General features: G+C 38.2%; 2 protein-coding genes across 14 annotated transcripts in view; one reads left to right on the plus strand and one right to left on the minus strand.

Moving 5' to 3' along the window:
• Window positions 1-14,463: 14,463 nt before the first annotated feature.
• Window positions 14,464-23,730, minus strand: LOC103149405 (sodium/hydrogen exchanger 2-like). The gene is made up of 13 exons (XM_007568542.2): window positions 23,234-23,730; window positions 22,830-23,155; window positions 22,589-22,726; window positions 21,081-21,331; window positions 19,139-19,356; window positions 18,853-19,052; window positions 18,560-18,649; window positions 18,399-18,469; window positions 18,156-18,323; window positions 17,661-17,766; window positions 16,786-16,902; window positions 16,573-16,666; window positions 14,464-16,481 (listed from the first exon to the last, which is right to left on the minus strand). Exons 1-13 carry the CDS (start codon window positions 23,520-23,522, stop codon window positions 16,069-16,071), a joined length of 2,481 nt encoding a protein of 826 aa, XP_007568604.1. The 5' UTR covers window positions 23,523-23,730; the 3' UTR covers window positions 14,464-16,068.
• A 1,637-nt stretch (window positions 23,731-25,367) lies between these two features.
• Window positions 25,368-26,521, plus strand: part of LOC103149406 (type I inositol 3,4-bisphosphate 4-phosphatase-like) — a 29,872-nt gene continuing 28,718 nt past the window's right edge. For 7 of the 13 annotated variants that reach the window (XM_007568546.2, XM_007568547.2, XM_016679910.1 and 4 more), the window contains exon 1: window positions 25,369-25,518. The gene's annotated coding sequence lies outside the window, so the exon portion shown is untranslated. Of the gene's footprint in view, window positions 25,519-26,521 lie in introns of all 13 variants that reach the window. The other 6 variants (XM_016679905.1, XM_016679907.1, XM_016679908.1 and 3 more) reach the window with 1 other exon arrangement.

Below are 26,521 nucleotides of genomic sequence, written 5' to 3' on the forward strand. Positions count from 1 at the left end.
ACAAGAAAATGACGTATTTCAGCTTCCGATGCCAACATGTACAAACATTTTTTTAATTTTAGGATTCCACACAGTGCACCATGAATTTATAGGCAGAAGGATTTACATAACCCACTTCACGTCCTTCTATTACCTTTGAAACTTATTTTTAGATCAGTCAAAAGAATCTTTCATACAGAAGGTATCCTAAGTCAATAATATCCTAATATTCAATATTTTTATGACCTTGCCTGTTGTGATCAAATGAAGTCTTCTTTGGCCTATGAAGACCTGCCGCTTATGTGAACAATCTTATTTTGATCTGTGGATAAAACCCAAAACCCAACCAGTAAGGTTATTCTACTCTCCCGTTGTGCAGCCTGATGATTGATCGAGTTGCACAAAGTAAACGTAGTTCAGTGTCTGCTCTCATTCACAAGCATACTTATCCTTATTAAATATGTGTCACAATATTGAGTGTCTTTTACACACATCAGACAGTCTCTACTGGAAATTAAATCTAGCAGGTTCAGTTTTTCCAGGCATGACCGATCATGACGGGGACGTTCCATCGATTAGCTGATGTCAAGGCCAGGTTTGGTTGTCAGACGAGGTATGAAAGAGTGATAAAAGGATGAAGAGTTTTGGACAGCAGGAGTAATTAATCCATCCAAACAGAACGATTTAGAGCGTTGTTGTCTAACTTCAGACAGAGAAGGACCTTTAAAACTTAAAGACTGACTTTACTAATCTAGAATTGCAAACGATAAACTATAGAAGTCTTCACGGGCAGGAACTTGAACCGACAACCTTCTTGCAAACAGTGCTGCCCGCACTTGTAAATAGTTGTTGCCAACATCTGATCTTAGTCGGCAAAGCAAAACAATATTAAGTCAGAATTTTTGTTCACATACAAATTTCACTTATGCGAGTACTTCTGTTGTGGAAAATGTTTCTGCTTTTGTAAAACGAGCTCATTGAAAATAAGTTTCTGCCTCTTTCTTAAAACAGAATACTCCAGTAGAGACTCACGCCACACCGATCTCATGACTAACAATTGCCTTGAGTGAAAAGAAACCACATTCTCTAAACAACTCGGTTATAAATATGAGTGCTTGAGGTCGGTCTGGCAGAACAGCTCCATATTCAGAATCTCATTGCTCTCGCTTTCAGGAATTCCCAATAAAGTGTTTGAAATGGTCATGCTTTGATAATTTTCTTATTTTGAAGTTGCCTGGTCTGTTTTTTTTTTTCATAACACTTCCCACTTGAAAAAAAATCTCTTACCAGTCTGAATTTTGTTTACTAGCGAAGGAATTCACCTCTCTATTCACACAGCCCAAACTTCACAACCAATGCATGAGTACCATCTTGGCGTCTATCAGTTTTGTGTTGCCCACCATTATGCTAGAAATTGAACAGTGTGAGCCACCAACAAACATGCCACTAATGACACAAGCAGGCCAAAAAAACAGGAAGATAAGGGAATGAGAGCAGGATAAAATAGCTAGCTTAAACTTTAACCTGAGCGGTTGTGGCGCTACGCCCAAGAAGACCGCGGCAAATGTCACGGTCAGACACTGGGGAATTGATGAGGGTGTCCCATCAACTCTAAGTTCCCGAAACCACGGGGGGAAATACAACTTGTCAAATCGCATACGGTAAAAGCTAACACGTTAGAAATAGATGGTTGACAAACTACTTTATCGCCACCTACTGGACTAGGAGTGTAAATTTGCTCAAAAGTTTTCTCAACATGAATGCTTCCATTGGAAGTAACCTTTTTCTGCAACTCAGATGAGTCTGGAAATCGAATGAGCAGCATAGTCAGATGAAGAGGGAGAATGTAAAGACGCTTCAAAAAATTCAAGAGAAAGAAAGCAAACAGTAACAGAAAATGAAGGTGATAGAAAAAGAAAAAAAGAAAGAAAAAAGTGTAGGAGGAAGATATCCTCAAAGCTTATGTTGGACTTTCTTCCCTTCGTCATTAAATATTCAACAGACGGAATAAGAAACCAGATGGAAATGATCTCTATCTCTCTTTCAATGACCTTTCGTGGTGATTTGGAAGTTCACCGCATCCCAAAGGCATCCGATCCCCCAGCAGCCGTCGCACCAAAGGCTTTACTTTCGCATCTTTACTTCAGCTGTTATCATGAAGCTCTGTGTAGTTTATCAGCGCTACATGTTGCTTTTCTTATTAATAATGAACAACTTAAGAGCTTTATAGCCTCCTGATTTGAAACCTTTAAACCTTCTGTGCCTGTTTTCCTTACAATCTGGACTTTCAAGAAAGAGCTAAGAAACATCAATGACATACATAAGATAGAAACACAGAACTTAAAGGAGCTGCTGTCTAATCAAAGCTGATGTACACCTGGGCATGAGGTGAAGGCAATTAACCTGCTGTCTGGGTGGAAACCCACAGGGCTCTGGTCTTGGGCCAGCTGAGTACTGTTTTTGTGATAAGGAAGCAGGTTAATTAACTCAAAAGATTCTTGACCTTCCGGTCCTTTTCTGAGGATGTGAAGACTTTGCTGGCTACTGAGGGGTTTGCTTTAATTTATTTGAAAAATGGGGTGGGGGGAGCTTAGTTGTTTAAGCACAAAATATTATAAGCGTAGGAAGTTTATAAAGAGTCCTAAAATATATTTCACATTTGTGACTCTTTTTTTTTAGCTTTTCTTTGGTTAAGATGCACCTAAAAGACCCCCGAAAGTCTTATTTCTGTGTAAAGCGTCAATAAATGTATAAGATTTAAAATGCATGAAAGTTGATTTTGAATATTTTAGGTAATTCACATAATTGTGCAGGCATGCGCTGGCATTTTTTTCCAAGTTGCAGTCAGAAACTTCATTATATCTTAGTGGGATTGTATCGCTTGGCCAACGCAAAGTAGATTTTATAATTTATAGATTGTGTAATCTTCCTCTAAAAGTATTCATACCTATTTTAAAGCTTCTTTGTTCCAACTCAAATGAAAATTACACACCATGAGGGCGAGTGTAGCTCAAAACAGAAATGAGGTGCATTTATATTTTAATTTATGCACAGAGATGACACAATATTTACTGCTCAAATTTGGTTAAAATATATATATTTTCCTTTTCAGAACATCATGAAAAGCCTACATAAAAAATTGTTTCCTTTCTCTTCTATAGACAGTTGAGCTTTTTGTGTATTTTGTTTATTTACAATTTAAACCATCAAAAAATAATTTTTTACAGTTTCTCTCATTGATTAACTGAAGCAAAATTTCAAATTTTGCCAGTGATGGAATAAATAGCTGCTATTTGGGTGATGAAGCGGAACCTTAACCTTGGAAAAAGTGGGTCAGTGTTGATTTATTGACCCATTAACTGGTCTGATGCTCTGCTCGGCTAATCACCGAGGGAGACAATTAACTGAAGGGAAAATCATCTGCAATTTTCACATTCAAACAAAGACTCCTTCCTTCAATATCCAGCTCTAACTGCAGGAGTCTTCTTTTTTTTTTTGTATCCATATTACAGATACAAATATCACAACTACTGGCAAAAAGCTCAGTCAAATTCCAAATCCTAGATTCAAATTTCAGGCGTAAAGAATGAGGGGAGAAAATAGGGAAATACAAGTTTTTTTTTTTTCTTAGTCTTATTTTAGTGAAAACCACTCAAACTGAAATATGAACCACTATCATTCTTGCATCACAAATGGCAGGTAACAAAAATTGCTTCCAACCAATGATGCTTTACAGAGAAACCACTTAAAACCTTTGCACTTATTACTTGGTTAATGATGATTAATAAAATGAATAAATATTAGTGTTTGTAGATTTTTCCCCTACCCTTTCCCTTCTTGCCTGCCATCCTTGTACTTGTCCTACCTCTTACCTTGTGTCCTTCCTTCCTGATGTCCACCCTCCTTTCTTGTGTCCTACCAACCTTCCTTTCCATCCTTCAGTGTTCCTTCCCTCATTTCCTTCCTCTTTGTGTCCTAAGATTCTCCGCTCGTATCTCAAACAAACACAGCCTGACACACTTTGAGTCCCACAGGAAACTGCTTCAGCTTTTTCAAGCTTCCCGTCTCCCTGGACGTAGTAAGTCCTGCTGGGAATTTCCAACCCAAAGGAGTCCATTCTCGACATGTTTGTTGAATTCAAAACCAACAACGCTTAATAGACTAGAGTCGATGTGTACAATATGTTGTAAGCACGCACAATGCCTTAAGTGAAACAGTAGAGCCACCCTAAAATCTCACCTCTATGAACCTGAGCTCTTGATCCATGGTTTATCCTGAAATCCAGGCAGATCACCGCCTCCTGCCACCTGATTCCACGTAACTTTGCCCAAAAGTGCTTGGCGTTCTTTCCACTTAGGTCCAACCGAAGACGGACTTTTGACTTTTGTCTTGTTCTCGTCAAAAGGACGCGTGTCTTTTTGTCTTCAGGATAAACAGAAGCTTAGCACACACGTGTGTGCACCAAAAAAAAAAAAAATAATGGTGTCATTCACACGTAAAATCAGTCAACCCAGTTTCACTTGACATCAGTCTGATAGTCTAATCTGTGTCAAGGGGATTATGATTGGCATTGTAATGAATTAACTTCCTTTTCTGTGCTAAAAGGCAACAGAGGAGTTCAGGTACAGATATTTATTGCTTTTACTTTTCCATATTTTGCTTTGTAACAGCACAACTGTTGACATGTACTACAACTCCAAATCCAATAAAATTAGGACGTTGTGGAAAACAACAGAATTTGGAGATCCCTTCCGACCTAAATTCATTTGAATCAAGACAAGATGTTTAATGTTTTGTGTGGTTTTGTAAGCATCCACTCATTTTGGGATTTGATGCCTGCAACACGTTCCAAAAAAGTTGTGACAGAGGCAACAGAAGACTAGGGACAATTTAAGAGACCAGCTGATCTAACAGCCATGCTTTTTGGACTGTGGGACGAAGCAGAAGTACCCAGAGAGAACATCAGAAAGTCCTGGACCAGGACAACCTTGTTTTGACTCAAAAACTTTAAAGGGGCAGTATCCTGTAAAATTCGCTTTTTTGAGTTTTACTTCATGTTAAAGTATTATTCCCTCATCAAAAATACATATGGAGTGTTGCCTTGATTGCCATGCATGTTTGAGAAATCCTTTAATCTTCCTTCACATCCATTCAGTTGTGCAAAAAAGCTGGGTGGACTTAGCGCCGCCTTTGAGGACCGAGCTCCTCCTCAGAGCTGCATTTTTCTGACAATCCCCTCAGCTCCTTCAGACTAGCCAGCCACAATTAGCAAACACCTAGTGGAACTGTACATTTGCTGAGCTCATTATAGGAGCCACTTCTCAGTGCAACACTTGTAAAAAGTGTCGTGATGACTTCCTGAAGGCGGAGCTTCAGAAATGCAGGAGTTTCTTAAAGAGACAGAGGCCCAATTTCAAGGCATCCATACACCATTTTTACAAGAGCTGGAGGTAAAATAATCACTTGATTGTGATATAAATTGGCACTATGTGCATGGAAAACAATAATACTGTCCCTTTAAGCATTTCCTTCACAGTCTTTTTGACAGTAGAAGTTCTTGAAACAGATTCCTTTGTTTAAACTTGACTTTTTCCAAACTTCTGTTGAGAACCAGCATGGGGATCATTAAGAAATCAGCGTCTGCTAGTTAGAGGCTTATTGAGGTTATTCTGCTCCATCCTGGACCAACACAACTGCTGGTGATTAACTGAATAAGTCCAATGCGCCACCTTTTTCCTTTTAGACAATCAAAATCTTCAAACAGATAAAATGCAATTAATAATGCCAAATCTGTATTAGAGGAGAGATGATCCGATTGCCAGCAGTTTCAAAATGGCACAATTAGGGATCAGTGTGTTTAGTTATAATAATTTAATTCCGTTCAAAAAATACTTTTCTAATCCCAGATGGAACGTAATTGTTGTAACTCATGATACTCAAGGCATCTCATCAAGGGCAAAACTTTCTGTGTTCTGAAATGGTTGGGAAAAGTGTAAATGATCTGCAGAATTGCTCACAGAAATGCAATATAACGAACATTAAAAAGCTCACCAGCCAGTTTTAGGTGTTATGCATGAATCTAAATCCCTTAAAGACCGTCTTCTTAAATGTTATGTTCCAAAACAGACTCCAGGTTAACATCAGGTTAACATACGTCAGTGTTAATTGGACAGTTATGGTTTTAGGTATGTTTGTAGTGCAGTTATGTTTTATTTTAAGGTTTTGCTAATTGGAGTGAAAGAATGGACGGGTACTGAGTTTGTTTGTTGGGGCTTTGTGACAAATTTACCTGATTTTCACGATGCTGGACAACTTTACTGGTTTCTACAGCAACCTGTCAACTTCTCAACTTTATATGATGGGATATGTTATTCTGAGGCAGCATCCATCCATCCATCCATCCATCCATCCATCCATCCATCCATCCATCCATCCATCCATCATGAATGGATCCATCCATCCATCCATCCATCCATCCATCCATCCATCCATCATGAATTGATCCATCCATCCATCCATCATGAATGGATCCATCCATCCATCCATCCATCCATCCATCCATCCATCCATCCATNATCCATCCATCCATCCATCCATCCATCCATCCATCCATCCATCCATCCATCCATCCATCCATCCATCCATCATGAATGGATGATGGATGGATTGGTCATCTTAATTTGCGTAATCACCAGAGACTAAATGTTTAGAAACATTACATCCATCCATCCTTTCATCAAGTCCGTCTCTGAAAGCTTCATGTGTCTTTGTGATGTTTATCTTCAGTAGATGATGAGCTGCTATGGCTGCAAAGGTCAGGCCAATATCACATCAAACTCTTTGGATCAGGAATGTGACGTCACACAGCTTAACTTGTGTGAAGGCTCTCTCCTGCCAGTAAATGTTAGCATACTGTCGGGTACGTTCCCTGTATTTCAGCTCCGGTATGCAAACGCAGCCAGATCTCTCCTTGAGTCTTCCGTATGCTACGTGTGCTGTTTAGCTATGCTGCCTCCCATCACTGTGCTGGGATGCACAGGCACAGAGCAGCCTGCGGCCTGCAGCCTCCGTAGCAATGACCTTCATCTGGGCAATTGTGTTTGAGAGCCGCCTCTAACCTGAGATGATTCCTGAGGTGCTTGGCGCCAAGTGGGCCACCCTGTGACTCACTGAAACAAAAATAAAAACACGTCTGAGTAAACAAGCAGCCTGAGACTGGACCGATGTGGACGCTTTCATCAGCAAACGCTAGAATGAAAAGAGATGAGCGGGACACGTTAGAGATTAAATGCCTTTAGTTTCTATGTTTCATAGTTTTTGAAAGAGAACTGTTTTTGCTTAAATTTTAGGTCCTGCTTGTTTATGTTTCATATCCACTTTGTTGATTTGACAGCAAAATAAAAAGACAAACACTTGTGCAATGCTGCCCTCTGCTGACAAAACCAAAACATAGCAATATGCACAATGAAATGTGTTACATTTCAATAATCTTGAATTATTTGGTCTCTCAGTGTGCATAATTACCAGGTGCTAAATTATTAGCAATATTATAGTTTTACATGTGCACCATTATTTATATATCTCTTACATTACGATGAATGTATCAAGATGTAAATTAAAAAATATATACTTTTCTGTACTCTCTTTTCTTGTTACATGTTAATCATAATCTACGAAATATTTCATCAAATTTGATACTTTTCCAAACATCGAAGGAATCCTGGAAGTGAAATTTGATGCCTCATGTAAACCCAAATACATCCATCTTTGGTTCTGGTAATCAAGTTCTGTATTTTCCAAGCTGAATAACTGAAATAGGAAAAATAAGAGGGAATTTATACACTGATCCATATTTGCTATGTTACGATCCTATTCCAAATAGTAAGTTAATTTCTTTCCTCAAAATAATACACACAAATATTGCATTATGATGGTGTTGAAAAATTTTCCAACAAATGTATTAACAGTAGAAAACAAATTATATTTAAGAAATTACAGCCTTTCACGTGAAGCTGAAAATCCTTGAGATGTTTCTATAACTTAAATGGAGTCCAGCTCTGGACATTTCAATTTATTGGACTTGATTTGGAAACACACACCTGTCTACATCAGGTCACACAGCTGACAGTGCAGGTCAGAGGTCAAACACCTTTTTTGTGTTTTTGTTTCCTTGTTTAATTATTTTATTCCAAATGTCATACCTTCTTACTGGTTGTCTCCTTTGTTTCTTCCTCCTTTCATTATTTTGATCTCCACCCATCCGTTTTCTTCCGTTTATTTCTTATTTATGTGTCTTTCCTTTCTTTCTATCCTTTTCTTCCTATCCTTCCTCACGTGACTTGTGTACTACCTCAATTATGTCCTCTCTTTGCTTCCTTGTTGCATCTAGCCCTTTTCTTGTAAGCTTCCTTTATCTTTTTTGTGTCCTTCCTTTCTTCTTCTTCCAGTTGTATTACTGGTGATTTCCATCTTGATCCAGTTTCTCATAAATCTGCCCAAATGTTGCCAGCATCAGTGAGCCGTTCACAGATTCCCTTTTTGACACTTTCCTTTGGTTTCTAGTGTTAAAATCACACATTGCATCACATCGTTTGGAAGTTGGTCAAAAAACTGTGTGAGGTTATGAGTCACACGCAGTTTTTGAAAAGTAAAAATGTACTTTTAAGATGTCTAAATAACAGCTCTCTTGCCTTTAAGTCAAATATCAGTTGAGTTTAATAAAGATAAAGATTTATTTGTCATTTCTCTCCATTTCTGACGCTAACGACCTGTTTTCCTTCAACGCCCGTCTCCACGGCAACAGATGGTGTTGACAACGTGGGGTTAGTGTTAATATTCAGTGGCTGTGACGGTTGTTAGGCACAGCAGAGGTGGCTGAACCCCGGCAGGACGGCAATCTGCTCACTTTCGCCCGTTGTCAGAGTCTTACCAGAAAAATATCAAAAATTGAACCCGATGTTTCTCTTAATCACTCCTAAACCTCACTAACTTCTTGTCTATGTTCCGTCCAAGTTGGTTCTCTAAGTCTGTAGTTGACAAATCAGCAAACAGAAGTTGGATTCTGGTCTATGGGGATAACCTGCTGATCCAGAATTTCTGTAAATAAACAAATATTACTCCTTCACTCATTTTGATGGTTACAGGAATCTAAAAACTGCTGCAGAATCATAGCAACACAACTTCTGGTCTCAGTAGGGAATTGATCTTAAGCCAACAAGAAGTGTTGGATTCTTGTCTGCTTTTTATTACAGCTTTGATAAAAATTGACTGCAAAATGGAGTTTCTTACACTCTTTAAGTCTCAAATGAACCTCAGCAGGTGGACAAAATGTTCTGAATCTTTCCGTTTATCCTGACATCGTCTTCCTTCGTAGGTATTCAGCATTCTTGTCAAAGCTTTGAGCTCAAGGACGTATTTTAAACATGTTTTTGTATATTCAAAAAATATTCTAAAGGAGACTTTGTCAGCAGGTCGTTGTCTTTCAAACTCGAGCTCTCCAAATGAAAGAAACATTTCAGTGTCTTTTCATTCTTAAAGGATTTCCGACAACTGACTCACAGCGAATTCCATTGAACAAGCACACCCACTCCTCTGACCCTGAGCGAGCGGGATTTAACTGAGATATATATGATAAAAAATGTCCCAGAATAACAAGTTACTTAGCAACAGCCGACATGATCATAGCAGCAACTGAGAATAAGGAAGCAGACGAGGAGAACAAATGGCACAGAGAAGATGATAAACCTTTCTTTGTGTTTTATTGTTACCCAGGCATTAACACAGACCAGCCCTAAACCCGATGTCTGCTCTGAACCTGTTGGCTTTGCAACACTCGACGGACTGACATTCTCTGATCAAAGCTCCCTTCTTCTGATATTCTTATTTATTTTTAACTTTGGAAATACACAATATTGTCCAAAGTATTCACTTGTTTACTTACGTATGCACATAAATACATCTTATTCTTTATCCAGTAGATTTAAAATGATGTCGGCCCCATTTTTTTAGCATCTGTAACATTTTTATTCCTTTCCACTACAGTTCTTGTTTCATTCTACCAATTGAAGTTGTGTGCGCTTAAGGGACTTTTTGACCATTAGTGAGGTCAGACACTGATGTTGGACAACAAGGTCAATTTTGCAGTCTGCACTCTAATTAATGCATAAACTCAACTGTCCATGTCTTTATGCTCTGGTATACATGCAACCAGATCTGTTCACCATTGTGCTGGTTATAAGTGAAGTTTGTGCCTTGGCGCAGTTTGTCTTTCTGCTTATTCTGATGAGAACAGTAAACAACCACAATATACCATTGCCCACTCAAAGTCCTATTGCGACCACGTCACACAACTTTTATTATCAACAAAATGAACTGATAGTTTACTTTGTTGATCCTGAAGGAATCAATTGCTTCATTCCAAGATGTTATAGACTTTTATAGAAGAGACTGGCTCAGCCAAATTTAATGCATGTAAACACTTTCAGCTGTGTAGACACGTTTCACGTAATATTTACATCCGGAAATTTCACATACGCTGGAATGCAAAAAAAACAATCCTTTAACTGCCCCAACAGAACAATTGGATTTAGTGCAATGCGCCTCGTCTAAGGGAGAATTACACAGGAAACTCATTGAAGAATATCTCAAAACCATTTGTATTCTTTTTTCTCACTCTGTCAGCAACGCCACACACAGACTTTGTTGCTATGGCAACTGACTAACCAGAGCTCCACTACTGTATCAGAATTCAACACCAAAAACACACACAAACATTTCCCACACACAGAACAGGACATTCAATCTGTTACAGTATTATGTTTTCAGGATTGATGTTTATTTTACGGTTAATAAGTGATCGTCTGAACGCAGCAGTGGTTGATTAGCTCATTTAGAAACCTGCTCTGCTAATGATCTGTCAGAGAGCTGTTTGTGAGTCGAATTTGTTTTTTCCAACTGAACCGAAACGCACCAAATTCCACAGCATGGTCACATGTTAAGATTGTCAAAGTCAAGCTAGCATAGCTGACCTACTTCTATCTCCCTCACTATAATTTTTTTTATTAAAACTTTTTCCTGGCCTGTGAAATGTGATACCCTTCTTTTACATTGGTTGTCATAGTGTCAACAATTAGAAGCAAAGCACTGTCTTTGTTTTCCTTTTATATATCATATTTATGATTTAGTGTGTCATGTTGACAACTGGACAGCTAAACCCAGTGGCAGTCATCATCGGCGAGCTGTTTTTTTGCATGAGACGTCACGTAGCAAAGCGTCTATCGTGGACATTTTTGTAGTCAATATTTCAAACTACAGTGAACCAAAGGAAATACGTACAATTGGAGCATCCAATGAACCACTGAAACAAGCGGCTACAGTAGGACAGTTCAAATCAAAATGTTCCCATCATTATACAGCATGTAAGCCTTGCATACACTATCAGAACCCACTTGTATCACAAGAACTACTCAGTAAAGTGACGGGTCTTTTTTTAAAGGGTTTCGTATATGTTCCCTCCCTTATCAAGGCTCCCTTCTGTCAGATTACACTAGTCCGGATGAGGGACTGCAGCAGCACACAGGATTAGACTTTGCCTCACTGTCAGTCCTCACTTCTTAGGGATATGCTTACACTGAAGAACCACTTTGCATAAACTGCAAGCTGCAGTAAAGTACTTTAGTCTGAAAGACTTTTCTGTCGAGGTCTCTGCCTCAATGACAAAACATAAGGTCATTTTACTGTTTAAAAATGACATTGAATAAAGGTTTTGTTGCTAAAATGTGTTTGTCAGGGTATGTTTCACACCAACATATATCTTAAACCGGTTATACTTTGAGCCTTACATTTCTTTTCACAGAGCTTTAATTTGCATACCTCAGATTTAAAGAAGGAGCTTTATGTGCTACTGAGCTTTTTGTTCAAACTGTAGCTTTGAATAATTTGGGATTCACCGGTTTTAAAATGTACGCGTTTGAGAAAGCTCTGTAATTTAGATATGAAATGTTGCAAGTAGTTGGTCTTGTTTGACACGGGGTTGATAAAATCAGGAATCTAGGAAGAAACGTGAGATTTGAGGTAATGGAAAAGTCGAAGATTAGCCTCCAACCAATCCTCTTCTGTTTTTCCCGAACAAGAGTACAATTACAATTTGTACAAGTGCAATTTATTTTTTACTATTGCCAAATCTTTTCTCCAGACCTCAGTTCTTCTTGCTTTAAATCTTCAGAGAATTTTTCCATACCTCTGACACCATTTTATTAATTTGTTGAAAATGATTTTCTTAAAGAGGCAGTATTATGTATTTTCTAGGTATACAGTGCCATTTTATAGCACAATCAACTGTTAATTTCAGTTGTTATATATATATAAAAAAATACTTCAAAATTTAATGCCTTAAAATTGGCCTCTGTCTCTTTAATAAATCCTGCTATTTCTGAAACTCTGGCTTCAGGAAGTCCTGACATCGCTCCTCTGTTAACCCTTGAAAAATGTTTTCCACCAGCTGTTGGCTAATTGCTGCTGGCTAGTCTGAAGGGGCTCCAAGGAGGAGCTGTGCCTGGGAGGCGGAGCTACGCCCACCCAGACATTTTCCCATGGAAGATTAAAGAATTTCTCAAACCTGCACGTAAGAATCAAAGCAACCCTCCAGGTATATTTTTGATGAGAAGGTAACATTACAACAAGATGTAAAGCTCAAAAATAGTTGATTTTGCACAATACCGCCCCTTTAATTGCATGACAAAAGTGTACAAGAAAGCAAGAAACTTAAAAAGTTGCAAAAATAAGCAGTTGAGAAGATAAAATTAGACGTAGGGCTTAGAGAATAGCAATATCCCTAAGAATCATGACCATTTAAAAACCCTTTAATAACGTAGTATTAAATCGCTGGAAGGGAAATTTTAAATCAAAAGCCAAGGCAAAAAAAAGTACTTCCAGCTCAGCAACCCAAACGTGAAAATTCTGACTTTTAGTTCAAGTTAAGAGGTGCAACACGAGCAGACGCACCGTACCTTGCTATCTCTTAGGGGCTGAGAGTCTATCTGATGCGCCACCGATGCAGTTTGGTTCATCTTGGCTCCTCAGTCTGACAGCAGGACCAGAAAACAATAATATCCTAGACAGAACCAAAGTTTCCCCTGACTTCCTTATCCACCGGAGCAGCCCCTGGAAGTGTCACCAGACGGAACACATTTCCATCAACAATCCGTTTTCTTCCTTTTGTTTCTCTCTCTCTCCGTCTCTGAATGGTTTCCAGTGCGTTTGCATCCGGTCTTCTCCGCTCTTTCTTTTTCTCCTCTCTGCACGCCTACTACCCCTTCTATAGCAACGATGCGCTGCTTCACATTCAGCTGACGGGCAGCTCATAAACTAGGATGTTTGCCAGCGCCTCCCACATTCAAAGACATTTCTTGATCAGAATGCAAATTTGCTCCAGGCGAAGACTTTGCAGGCGTTTGGTTTGAGCTCTTACATCCAACGCTCCTCGTGTAGATATTTACTTTGACAGACTGTCACTGATAAAAAAAATTGTGTTGAATTCAACCCTTCAGTCTGTCAGAGACTCCCAATTCAAACGTGAGCTAGGCTGGGACTTTCAATTATTATTATTGTTTTTTTGTTGTTGTTGTTGTTTTTACACAAGCAGATGTGGAAAATATTTCTGATGAAATTAAAAAAAAGATTTTCATTTATGGTGTGAACGTACTTATGAGATTTTATGATGCAAAGCTCTCAAAACACTTTTACACTCATTCTCTCATCTCAAATTTTGCTATGAAAAACCATGTACTTTGTTAATAAAGATTATATATGTTAATCTTCTATATTTCCTATTTCTCACTAAAGTTTAAACCTTTAGTAAGCATCCTTTTTAAATAATCCAACTGCTATATCAGTAATATTTTTAATGTCTTGACTGCTTGAGAGCATTTATGTTCCACCTCATTCGAGCCAGTTATTGTTATTATGCTTGTCAGTGTATGGATCATATTTTATTGATTGCATTCAGTTCTGTTGCTGTGTTTGCTTGAGAAAATGCCATTAAAGGTTCACCATCATTAAACCTGCTGAAGCTTCCAGAAGATATTTGGTGTGAAGCAAATCTTAACATGATGCATAATTTTTAATTTGCTGGCTGAAGTTAAAAAAAAAAGAAAAAAAGAAAAAAATCTTCAGAGAGAAATTGATTTAAAAAGCTAAAGCACATAATTATTCCGCGTTTAGGCCTAAAATGTTCCTCAATAAACCATTTATTTGAAGTCCCGCCTTTGATTTTTCTCAATGAAACAGTTAATTTCATACTGCACTGCTTCTTATGAAATAATGAAACGCCATAATCGCTGTGGCACATGTTTAATTAAAGCAGCCGTGCAGAAGCAAAAGGATTCAGGACAAACACGCGAAAGCTGAGCAGTCAGTTATTATGTGAACAATGTTTCTGAGCCTGTTGTGTGCATACAAAATGGCATAGTTTGAGATTTTAAATAGTTCTTAACATTCTGCCTCTTCATTTTTGCCGTTTGTTGTCATTTGGAGTTGTGTTAAAAATGTTAGATGCCAACCTTGCATGTTGACCCACATCCTGCTCCTTTCAACCGATCTAACAATGTCCCCATTTCTGTCCAACTTTTTGCCTGTTTTCATCATGTTTATGTCATTTTTTTTATCTTCAGTTGTCATTGTGTGTTTTTACCTATGAAATATTGGTCACTAAACCTGAGCTGAGCTTAGAGTTTTGCCTCCTACAGGAGATGAGGAGATACCGTCTGTCTCCTGTTCAAGGCTTCCTCCCACAACAAATCCACGCTGTCTCTTCTCTGTTATGACATTAAATCACTGCACACAGTTTCAGGTGGAAACTCTATTATTGCAGAGCTTTACTAATGTAATATCAAAGGGACACTGTTTTTTCGCATTGTGATATACAGCTGAATTTCTTTGATTCCCCTAAAAGTAAGAGTTAGCTTCCTCTGCTAACTGTAAAAACAATTCATCCCAACGTTTAAAGCTTTGCCGGGCAGACGTACAGCTTTACCTCTGGAGGTTTATGAGAACAGAGGGCCGTAAAAGAGTTGAGTGGACTAATAAAAGGGAACATTAAGACATCTAATGCTCGAACTCCTCTTTCCTGAGTTTAATAGTACCTGTGGGTCCTCTTCCTGGTTTCAGATGTACTGGTTAAATGGTGGAATATACAGCAGTGTATTATAACAACTCCATCAGATTAGATAACTGAATCTGTATGTTGTCAGAAATATACATCATGGGCATCAAAATTCTATTTGGTTTTTAGTTCAGATAACAAAAGTTAATTTTAAATGTTTATGCCTTATTTGTTGCTACAATTCAAATACCACTGTAAGGATAAAATGTTGTTGTTTTTTTTAATCAAAACATAGCGGGAGAACAGTTTCCTGAGTATAATCCTCATTTTATAGCTAAATTATCCACATTAATAGACAGCAAATTTGTTAACCATGTATTACTTCAAATTTTTGTTGTCGTTTTTTCATACTTCCTGGTTCTGCCTATATTATTTTGACTGTTCTGATACCATTTTAATATGTGCAGAGAACTGAAGCTTGGCAAAACATTCAGCAAATGGCCCTTTTTTTTGCTTTGACAAAGACTGCTTTACGTTTTCATTTCATGAAATTAATTTCGACTTCAGCATCTCGCTAATTTTAGCCAACACTCTCATCTTTAAACACATCATGCAGCCATCTGTTGAATTGGCTGGGAGAACACATTTTGCTAAGATAAGGGACTGTTGTGTGTGGGAGCTCAGTTAGTCAACCTTTAATCCTGTGCGAATGCAGAAAACAGCAGACTTTAAAAATAAAAAAAAATTAATAATGGCTTTACCTACAAATTCCATTTATTTTATCACTGTTGGCTCAGGACAGTCGAAACGTAAAAATAAATACATCCAAATTAAGTCCTCAAATACAAAAATAACGGATTGTTGGGTCCTGGTGAACATTATACAGTACACTCTCTATTGGAAGCCTGCTACTCCATATTTCTAGGTTCAAATTTTACATCCATCAGAAAGAAATAACTTCTTTGTGTACAAAATACAAGGTCAGTTTGTCATGTTTTCCATGAGCGTTGGGATCTTAGTGATGACGGTCTAAGTAATGAGTTTCCAGCCTCATTTGCTCCAAGATCCCTGTTTTCAGGGGCCCAGCCTCGAGGAGGTAGATGCCGTTCCTCCCCTTGACCTTCAGAGACATTCTCATCTTCATCTTCATCAACCCGATTTGGGCCACGTCTCCTCGCTGCGGGAACAGGGGCTCTACGTCCTCTTACCCTCGAGCCTGTAAACACCTCATCCAGGTGGTCTTCTGTAGAAGATGGTTCCAGAGGGTGTGTGGAATCAACTGATGCCTCCACTGGACTTCTTTTTTCTTCAATTGTGTTCAGTTTGCTCATTGGAATTAGCGAGCGGGATGAGGAGCGTGGAGACACACCAGATGACCGCAAGCGATCCACCTCAGGAATAGCTAATGGCAAACAAATAATCAGCAAGTGGGAGAATTTGCATGCTTATGTACCATAGCTAATCAAAGGAATTCAAAAGGAGATCCTGCTCACCATGACTTCGTCTTCTGAGAGGTAAAGCAGAATCCAGATTACCACCAGGTTGGAGGGAGTAGTACCTCAGAGACTTGGAGATGTTCTGTGCTGGCTACAGGAGGCACAAGACAGAAGGATAAAGGAGAAAATATAATTTACTATTTTGTTTTCTCTACTTTCCTCTTTAGAGAAATACAAAAGTTAAAAAGGAGCAAAGAAAAAGACCTAAACCTGTTCACGGAAATTCTCAGCACGGAGGCTGCGTCGGATGCTTGCATGGCGGCGAATCAGAATCTCTCTGGTTTGGCTGTCATCTGGTAGACTGTGTTTGCTGGTGAAAGCCGTGGTCTGGAAAACAGAATTGGTTATATTTTCAATATAAAGACAGGGATTAACATTTAGACATTAAGAAAAAATAATGCACAAGTTTAAAAATTTAATGGCTTTTGAGTTATTGACAGATCATCAAACGAGATGATCCATCCATAAAATTTCTAATTGAATACCATCGTCCACTCCTGAGATTTAAATTTGTTTTGTTCCAATTTTCATGCAATACCCTAGACCTTGTTCCAATTTTCAACAGATACCCTGGTAATTTGTTCTCAGTTTAAATAAATACCCCATCCTTGTCCCTATTTTTACTTGTCCCTCTCATCAGATACCCCACTCCTTGTCCCCAGAACAAAGGATACCTTAGTACTGTTACCACATGTTACAGTCCTTGTCCCTTGTCACAAATTTCTTGGTACAAAAGATACACTAGTTCTTTTTGCCAAATACCCCAGTCCTTGTTCATATTTTCACCAGATATCCTGGTTTTTATCCTCACTTTTTCTGGATACCCCAGTCCTTGTCCAAATCTTGTCCTTTTTTCAAAGGTTACACTAGTACTTTTCCTCATTTTCACTGGACACATCTGTCCTTCCCAGTTCCACTACAGCTTTATTTCCTTTGTAACAGAATATCCACGTCCTTTCAGAGGATGCCCTGGCACATACAAATAAAGTTAGTTGTATAAAACTGGTGTAAAATTAATTATTCCAGAACGCAGAAGTGGATTTTTGAGAGTGTGGAAACATTTATCTATGAAATATGATTGTTACCCTTTGTCGAATTCTGTACATGTTCTTAGACAGGATGTCATGCATTTTCTTAATGTCAGTAGCCTTGAACTTCTTCTTTGGCCGAGATGCCTCCTTCTTCTCATCTCTAAGATCAAGATGAAACAATAGACAGTCATGAAAGCCATGATTTATCATTACTATTATCAAGATGGACAAAGAGCATGGCAGCTTCCCTCTAGATGGACAAAAGCTTGCAGTGAAATCAGATTTGGTATGAACATTCAGTTGATGGACTCATTAGAAAATTGATTATACCTTTTCGAAGACTTGCTTAAATGTTTTTGTCTACTGTTTTATTGAATTAGACATCGCTGTATTGTCCAGTTTTGAACTTGTTACTGGAAAACAACATCTGCAGTCATTATTTGTCTTAATCAGCTCTTTTCTCTGGGTACATAGGTGCGTTTGCTATCAATTAAGAATGCCCCGGAGAAACTACACTTTAGTAAATGAGTTGAAAATACACTGACGTACTGTAGGGAAAGAAGAGATGGAGCTGCGCTGATGTCTCCCATCGTTGTGTCCAGTAGCTCAATGGCATTTTGAAGCTCCAGCTTTTTGTACATAGACACTATACTCGACTCAGCTTTCCTGTCTCGCAGCAGGATGCGTCTCAAAAAGCGATCGTTGAACCTTTTAAATCTTTCACACAGAAAAATAGTTCAATTCTTTTTCAGGTACATTTTTGGATGGTTCACATTTTAAAAGAATCCCTACTTGTCTTTCCAGTAGTAGTGACCCCACTGTCCACACAAGTCGTCAATGCCACAAAGAAGGTGCTCCATTGTCTAGAAAAATATAGAAAAAATAACGTTTCATAATTGGTGTCCCATTTTACAAAAACACAACAATAAGAGACGATGAAATCTGCTACTCACCCTGGTATGAATCGTCACATTAATAGTATTAAGATCTTTGTTGGTCTTTCTGATCTTTATATACTCAATTATGGGGCGGATGCTGATGCCCTACATGAGACATGAGATAAAACCAAAGTAACGGAAAGAATCTGCAAAAAGTGGATTTGTTTCAAGAAATACGAAGACTTTTGCAAAGCTCTGAAGGAGCTTAAGCCTAAAAAAGTCAATAAATATAATTAAAGAAAATAATGACAAAATAAGTCAGACATGCATGGAAGACTTAGAAGAATACTGACAACAAGTGTGCCTACCTGGATGAAAACTGTGAATATGATGATGGCGACTGAAGCCGTGACAAACAGGTTTCTTCTATTAATTGTGTCCCCCAGAGTGAAGACCAAAGCGAAGCAGATTGCTCCTCTCAGGCCTCCGTACGCCAAGCCAAACTGGTCCTTTAAATTGAACTGGATAGTCCGGAACGGGTTGATGATCTGGGTCAGCACCAGAATTCCTTCAAAGGAGGAGTTACCAAACGATCAATCACCCTGATTATTTTGAATTTGACAAAGTTCTGGAAAGAGTGACAAAGCTCCTCACCGAGTCCTCTCCACAGGAACGCAAAGAGCAGCGTGAACAGGATGTAGGCCCAGTTCCACTCATGGACAGTTGTTATGGTAACCACACCCAAGAAGAAGAAGATGAGCGTCTCAGAGATGGTAGCCAGCATCTTGACAACGTGGCGAATGGTGGTGCAGGATCTCTGGGAAACATTTTCCTCCACGTAGTACTTCATCGTTATGGCGCATATGATGATGCTGTATGAATGATAAAAGAAAAGCAGTTTACAACAACAAAAATCTTGACCAATATTTCAATTTCAGTTCACGCACATTCTTTTCTAAGCTGTAGAAGAGATTAGGACAAAAACAAAAAAGATCTCCCCTTACTTCAATTTTAAAGTCCCTGCAATGTTGGCACATTTTAGATCTAATGTTAAGGACATGGTAATGACTTTGAAAGCCATTATGTTTTAGTTCCTTGAATTTGCTTTTTGATTTCAGTTCAATTTAAAAATTCTTCATAAAAGGAAATTTAATTTTATAACTCATATAATCTCAGTATCTTCAATAAGTCGTGGCTGGCTGGAGGGATCTCCGGTAGCAGACAGTCCATCAACAAATCCAAAGAGACCTCTGACTGAAGACTGCCTGACAGTCTCATGACCTTCATGACATGCTAACAGTTAAATTTCAGGCCAGCAGAGGCAATGTTCCACAGTAACATGCCCTGGATGCCGCCATAAATTTTTGGCGAGCACTACTAATCCACCTCGTTTGCTTTTGCCACTCCTCTGTCTGATCATATACTCAAAGCTAAAAATTAAGGAAGACCTGTAAAGTCTTAACTCATAATTAAATTTAAGTTATTAAATACATTTCACTCAAAATGCATTGTTTCACTGTGTGTTTATTTCATGGCTGCTGTGCAAGGACCATTATGAGCCATGAAATAAATAAATATACAGTAAAATAATTAAATATATTTTTAAATACATTTTCTTTAAAAAAATATTTCAATAGGTAGATTTAATTACACGTCATAATTTCATGATGCTATTAAATTATGTTTTAATTGTTTTATGATAATCAATTAATGCAAGATTTTCACTTATGTATTTCTTTGTATATTCATTTAATTTTGTCATCCCTAAACCTCTATAATTTTCAATTGTTCATCAGTTACTGCCAAAAACTCTCAGCTAGGGTGGTGTGAAAAACCGACTTGATATGTTCTTCTTTTTGGTCACTAGAGGGTGCAAGTTGATAAGTTGGCACGTCTGTGTTACGCTGTATCGTCATACATCTATTTTAAATTTGTTTTAAATTCTAACCATATCAATTGTTTCTTATTATTATTCATAAACAAATACATTGTAGTGATTATATTTTGTTGCACCTCACTCATTTTAGTGGCAAATTGATCATAAAAGCCTTTATATCTATAGGACAAGACTCATCCTCTCGCAGATTTGTTTGTTTTTCAGTTGAACTGTACAAGATAAATAATTTGAAATCATTTATTATGGCCTTCTTTTTATATGCCTTTAGAAGGGTGCATAAACTTTTAGGAGCCAGAGTAGTTTCTGTCTATCCAGAATGTAGTCAAATCTTGACTACCCATCGCCTCCTGAGGCTGGAAAGTTTTGTGGAAGAACAAGTTTGTCTTGTAATGCTGAAGGAAGGCGGGAGGAAGCCCTCGTGAGAGGGCTGTAAGTGGAAAAAAAAACAAGGCAACATCCATAAAGATGTTATGTTCAGTCAGATTTACAGATCAAGATCCACAGCATACAAAGATAAATGCCATTTCCTCTGGTAGTAATGAATATTCAGGCCTTAAAGAGTGAAAAAAAAAATAACAACCCCAGAATATATAACAAAAGTAGTGTTTCAGTTTTGGCTTTGGAGCTGGAAAAAAACAAAATTTGAATCTGACTGTCATCAGGTTTGACAGGTTTGCAGTGATTAAGCAGCGAACTTACGCCATGACACTGGAGATGGCAAACAGCTCTGCCACCAGGTAGGCCAGGTAGCTGAACATGAAGACGAACAGGGGCTCGATCTCCCGCACCCTGCTGGTGAAGCGGGAGGTGAACGCCGCCATGAAGCCAAATAGGAGGCCGAAAAGGACCCCTCCAATTCCCACCACAAAAAATCTGGCCACGCCCAGGAACACATCTATAGAGTCAATGGCTGGCATGTTGGCCAGAAAGGCAAACATGCTGTAGAGGACCTGAAGCGGCAGAAAACGAAGCACATTACTGGACAACTACTGTTTTACTGTCATAAGAAAGATTTCAAAAAGCCAAACAAGACGAGATATTAGCCTAATTATGTTGAATCTTTGTGTTCTAATCAAAGAACTTTTGATTAGAAAAATTAACATATTTTGTCTGCTTGAGAATGTGGTGCAAACTTCTTATTTATCCCACATACAGTTGTAAACAATGTGCCAGCAGGGCTTGAATGAAACTTGGCTTTCAAATGAAACTCAACTGAAACAGTCGGTATTGTTACAGAGGCGGCTTCACATCACAGAAGAAACTGACGGTCAGGCAGATTAGGAGGTTTTCCTCTGAGTCACTTTGGAGGATATGTCATGCATAAAAACAGTTTTGGATTTATTTGTTTTTATTTGCCTTACAGGACAACCTGCTAATTAGATTTTTAAGCCCAAAGAATCAATTCTGTGTTGATTTGGCCAAATGTTTCTTTCTTTTAATCACATCTAAATTTGAATAATTTTCTTTATGGACAAAATTATTCCATTTACTGGTGGGTTTTTTAGATAACACTCTCCTCTACATGTATTTTTTCGGTTTTTACGGAAAAAAACGCTCCTTGGCTACTAAATTTTAGTGTTAATAATTGTCATTTACTAAAAAGTTGGATTTTAAACTAGCTAACCTTAGTTTTGTGGGGGTCAGGGGATTATATGTATATAATTTTACAATGAATTATAAATGCAACTAAATTATTTCTTTTGCACTCAAAGATCCAGAAAATCTTTAAAATTACAGTTTGAAAATTGGAAATAAATTTGTAGAAACCCTGCAGCAGTGTATGCTTCTTGTTTTTTGTTTTACTTCCCTTACCTTCCTGTTACTGTGTGGTAGCAAAGAAAAAATGGGGTCTTGCAGAACTTTGTATCTCTACTGAACTTATTTAAATGTGTTACATTAGCCTTATTTACATTACATGTTCTCTCCCCTTTCCCATTTCAAATGAGGGCCTTTGTGTAACATCATGTTTTTACCACAGAAAAACAAAAAGTTATGATTAAAAAAAACTCTGCAGTGAACTGTAAAGTGAGCTTCTAGATGTCAATATCCCTTAGTTTACACACCTGCACTGGTACATGTTGACCTCACAAGGAAGCTGGGTTGTCACAGGGTCATAGTCCTAAATTAATCTGAACCATCTGACCCAACAAGTTAACACTCTGACTGAAAATTAGCAACTCAAACCGTCTCACAGCACCGTTACTCACCACCGTGACGGCATCACTAAAGAGACCCTCTCCAAAAATAACTATGTAGATCTGCTCATTGATTCCAACATCTTCAAACACGTTAAGAGCTGCCACAGGGTCCACAGCAGAGATGATTGAGGCAAAAAGCAAGTTCTCCTGCAGTAATATGAGCAGACAAAGAAGACCCATAAGCACATATGCACCAACTATTTTAAGTATGTTAGACGCTGATAAACACCAGAAGGGTTTCATGACTGACCTGCAGATTAATGTCTTGAAGGTCAAACACTTCAAATTGGCAGATGGTGAAGAGAGAGAGGCCTATGCCGATGCTGTTCCACAACGCTCCCACCACAGCGTACCACAACACCGTCCCAACATTTTCAAAGAACGGCCTTGTGGGCATGAAATAGCCGTTATCCAAAACAATGGGTAGGAGCATGTAGAGGAAGAAAACATCGGAGCTGAGAACGGCGGGGGGTTCCTCCTTCACAGAGTACATGATGCCCCCAACTATGAGGCCGATGCCAATGAGTAGACATGACTCTGGGATCCAGATTGTGATTTTTTGGTAGATGTGGAAACCTGAATGGAATAGATGAAGCAATTCAAGGTTAGACTTCCAGATTATCCACAATTAGTCAAACTTGCTTTTCTACCTACCAATTTTGGAAAAAGAAGCCAGCAGTACCCATAAAGTAAATTCAAATGGGATTTGGATCCGACTGTAGTTCATTGTAAACACAGGAAGTTTGCCCTTCTCCTCCTCTGGATAAGGCTGAGGTTCCCCAATGTCATTTGGATAAGGTTTGACAGTGTCAAGGCTTACTGAGTTTGTTGGTTTTGTTTCCTGGAGTTTGCATTTTCCAGTAGTGCAGCAAAGAAAGAGCACAAAAATCATGCAGATGACTCCACTATTAGTTCTCATCCTCAATAAAGTAAATCTCTCCATTTTTGAAAGTCAGAGTGGCTCAAAAGTCTTCCAAAACCATTTAAATGAATCTTAAAAATGGGGTAAGAAGCTTTTTGATGGCCTAGATCTTGTGCAGGTCTTGGATCACTCCTGTGCAGACCTAGTTTCATTAAGTGTGGGAGTTTTGCTCAAAACTGAGGCGGAAAAAAATCCCTTCTTCCATAGTGTCACAAGGATCAGAACTGAGGTAGAAATCTGGTTCCGACTGTTGCTGAACCTGTTTCATCTGTTTGCCCTACTACACCTACTGGGTGGAGCTACATGTTGAAAATAACATGAAGATGTAAAAGAATCACTGTTATTGGCATGATGTCATCGAGTCAAACCCTTTTGCTGTCTCGGTTAACAAACACTCCCACGGATGAATGGCTGGGACTCAGAAAAGAAGGCTCACCTAAACAAAAACTTGTGCGGGGGATCTGCAGTACCTTATAAAATCCACATGATGGGAGCAGAGCACAATTCTGTGATTCACTGACTGACATGGATTTCCCATTTTAATGTGACTGATACAGGTTAATATGACGTACTACGATATTGTGACTGTTACAAGTTAATGTAAAGCAATATTTTATGTGATAGATAAAGCACTTTCCTCACATGAAACCACAAAAATGTAAATAAAATGATTAAGAAACAAGTGGCAGGTTTCTGAGTGTTTGTAGTATACTACTAGCTGTTGTACCAAAAACAGGTTAACCTATTGGGCAGATAAAAGATATAACTAACAAAATTAACAAAGATATTCGCTGGATTTCTTGATTCAACCTAACAGGTGATTTACTACCTGTTGAATTGCTTAGACTTCCCTAAACAGGTAGAACCAGTTAGGAAACTAATACAAGCTAGCTACAGCAATGTGAAAAATATTTTGCTGCTTTCAGACTTCTTCTTTTGCTTTGCATTGTCTTCTAAAATATCAATATAATATGTTAATAAAATTTTTTATCCAAATGTAACCCAAATAGAACATTGTTTTCAAGGGCCAATTGTATTTATGATGGGAATGGGTTGAGGAAAGCTATTCAAAAAGTCTAGCTCTGAATGACTCGTGAAATGAAACATCTTAATCAAAGTCTATACCATACATCTATATGAGATGGGATGCCATGATCTTAAACAAACTTTCAATCCCTGGGAACTCTAGAATTAAAACAATTTTACGTAGAAGAATGGAAAATTCCTCTAAAGGAGTGTACAGAGTTATTGCTGGTGTTACAAAATGGCAGTTTTGTTCCCAGATGTTGAATGTTTTACTTTTTCAACATTTTAATTTGGATTTCCTTCCTAATAACTAAAATCATTGTTTGAAAACAGTTTATTGTGTGAAGTCATGTTTCCTTTGTCTGATAGCATTTGTTTGGTGATCTGAAAATTTAAATGTGACAAAAAACAAAAACTGAAAAGTGGGTAAATACTGCTCAAAATACATGTGCATTTACAAAGAACAGTTTCTACAGATGCTTTCTTATGTCATTTGTTTGACTGTTTTCCTATGTTGAAATACTAAAATAGATAAATTATTACTACAAAACTAGCCTTTTATAATGAACAGTTAACCAAATGTCACAAGATAATGACAAAGTATGTGCACTTTCATTTTAACATGTCATGTTTATTCTTTTTTCCCCTTGTCTTAAAGTATTTCAAAATTATTAACCAGACTTTTCTAAATCAAAATACCTGAAATAGGCAGTATTTTTTTTATAAGCCTAAAAAAGACCAAATTTTGTTTTATTTTGTTTTATTTTTATTTTTATCCAGTAAAATCTGAACGCGCTGCGTAAGATACGCAATGACGTCTGGCTGTTCTTGACACAAGGGGCGTGGCTAAAGGCAGTCACTGCTGCGGTTTGGGTGACGTGCAGAAGGAGACATAGAGAAACTGCTGCAGTTTACGGACACTCACTTTCAGACGGTTGTCGTGTTTCTTGGCGCTAACCGGTTTTTCTATGCAGTTAAGGGAACCAAACTGGTATGTTGCTGCTACATGTATGTTTTTTTAACCTGAAGTTGTGGAATAGGTGGGTTTTTTATCGTCTGTGGGAAGCGAACTACCCACAGGCGATACTGCTTATAATGCTGGGGATAAGTTCTTTAACGGAAGGAGTTAATTTCTGCCCATTGGTATTCTTTTGGCGTAAACTCTGCATATATGTCTTATCTACTAAAATCTAATAATACACCGGGTTAGCAATATGCGCAGTATGACTGTATAAGAAGCTGGAATTTTGTTTGAATATGGCAGAGGACTACTAACCTTCTTTACGGGGGAAGTCTTTTGAATTTAAGTGATTTATTTCTGAGCTGCGTAGTTATGTAACTTTATTAAGAAACAATGTATCTTCAAGGCTGTGTTTGTAAATGAGTCATATTTTTCGGCCGTATTGCAGTGCATGCTTTTTGCATTGCATCTTAGCATCTAAAGAGATGTAATGGAAACCTGCTTAGAACGCGCGCTACAGTATACCCTGTGTGGATGCTGACTGGCTGGCGAATGTAAACACATGTGTTCCTGACAGCTCACTGGTCCTGCAGCTTTTTAGTTTCACTCCGAAGGAGTGAAGGTCAGTGGTGTGGAGGAGATGAGGATACTCCTCGGCTTCAAAACGAGGCCTTTTACCGCGACTGGGATGAGTTTAGGTGGTTCGAAAATGTAGAGCCAGTGTCGAAGAGCATATGTGCACCCAGAGTGTTTTCTGTCTTCCATTTTTCGGGGTTTAACAATCTGATTTACTTGAAGCGAACTGCTGAGAACAAGAGCACCACGAAAGCCAACTTTTCTGTAGCTTCATTAAAAAAATAAAATGTTTAGGTTGAATCTTAGTATTTTAGGGATTTTAGGGATCTTAGTATTTTAGATGAAAAGTATAGAATTTGCTGTCCAGGTCTGGATAAGTATGGACTAAAAAAAGGTGTATAGTGAAGTATAAAATGTTTGGGTTGTCAGGCTTTACTCCATTTTCTGTTTAAAATAT

Source organism: Poecilia formosa, unplaced genomic scaffold, assembly GCF_000485575.1.
Source record: "Poecilia formosa unplaced genomic scaffold, Poecilia_formosa-5.1.2 Scaffold225, whole genome shotgun sequence".
NCBI classification, from domain to species: Eukaryota; Metazoa; Chordata; class Actinopteri; order Cyprinodontiformes; family Poeciliidae; genus Poecilia; species Poecilia formosa.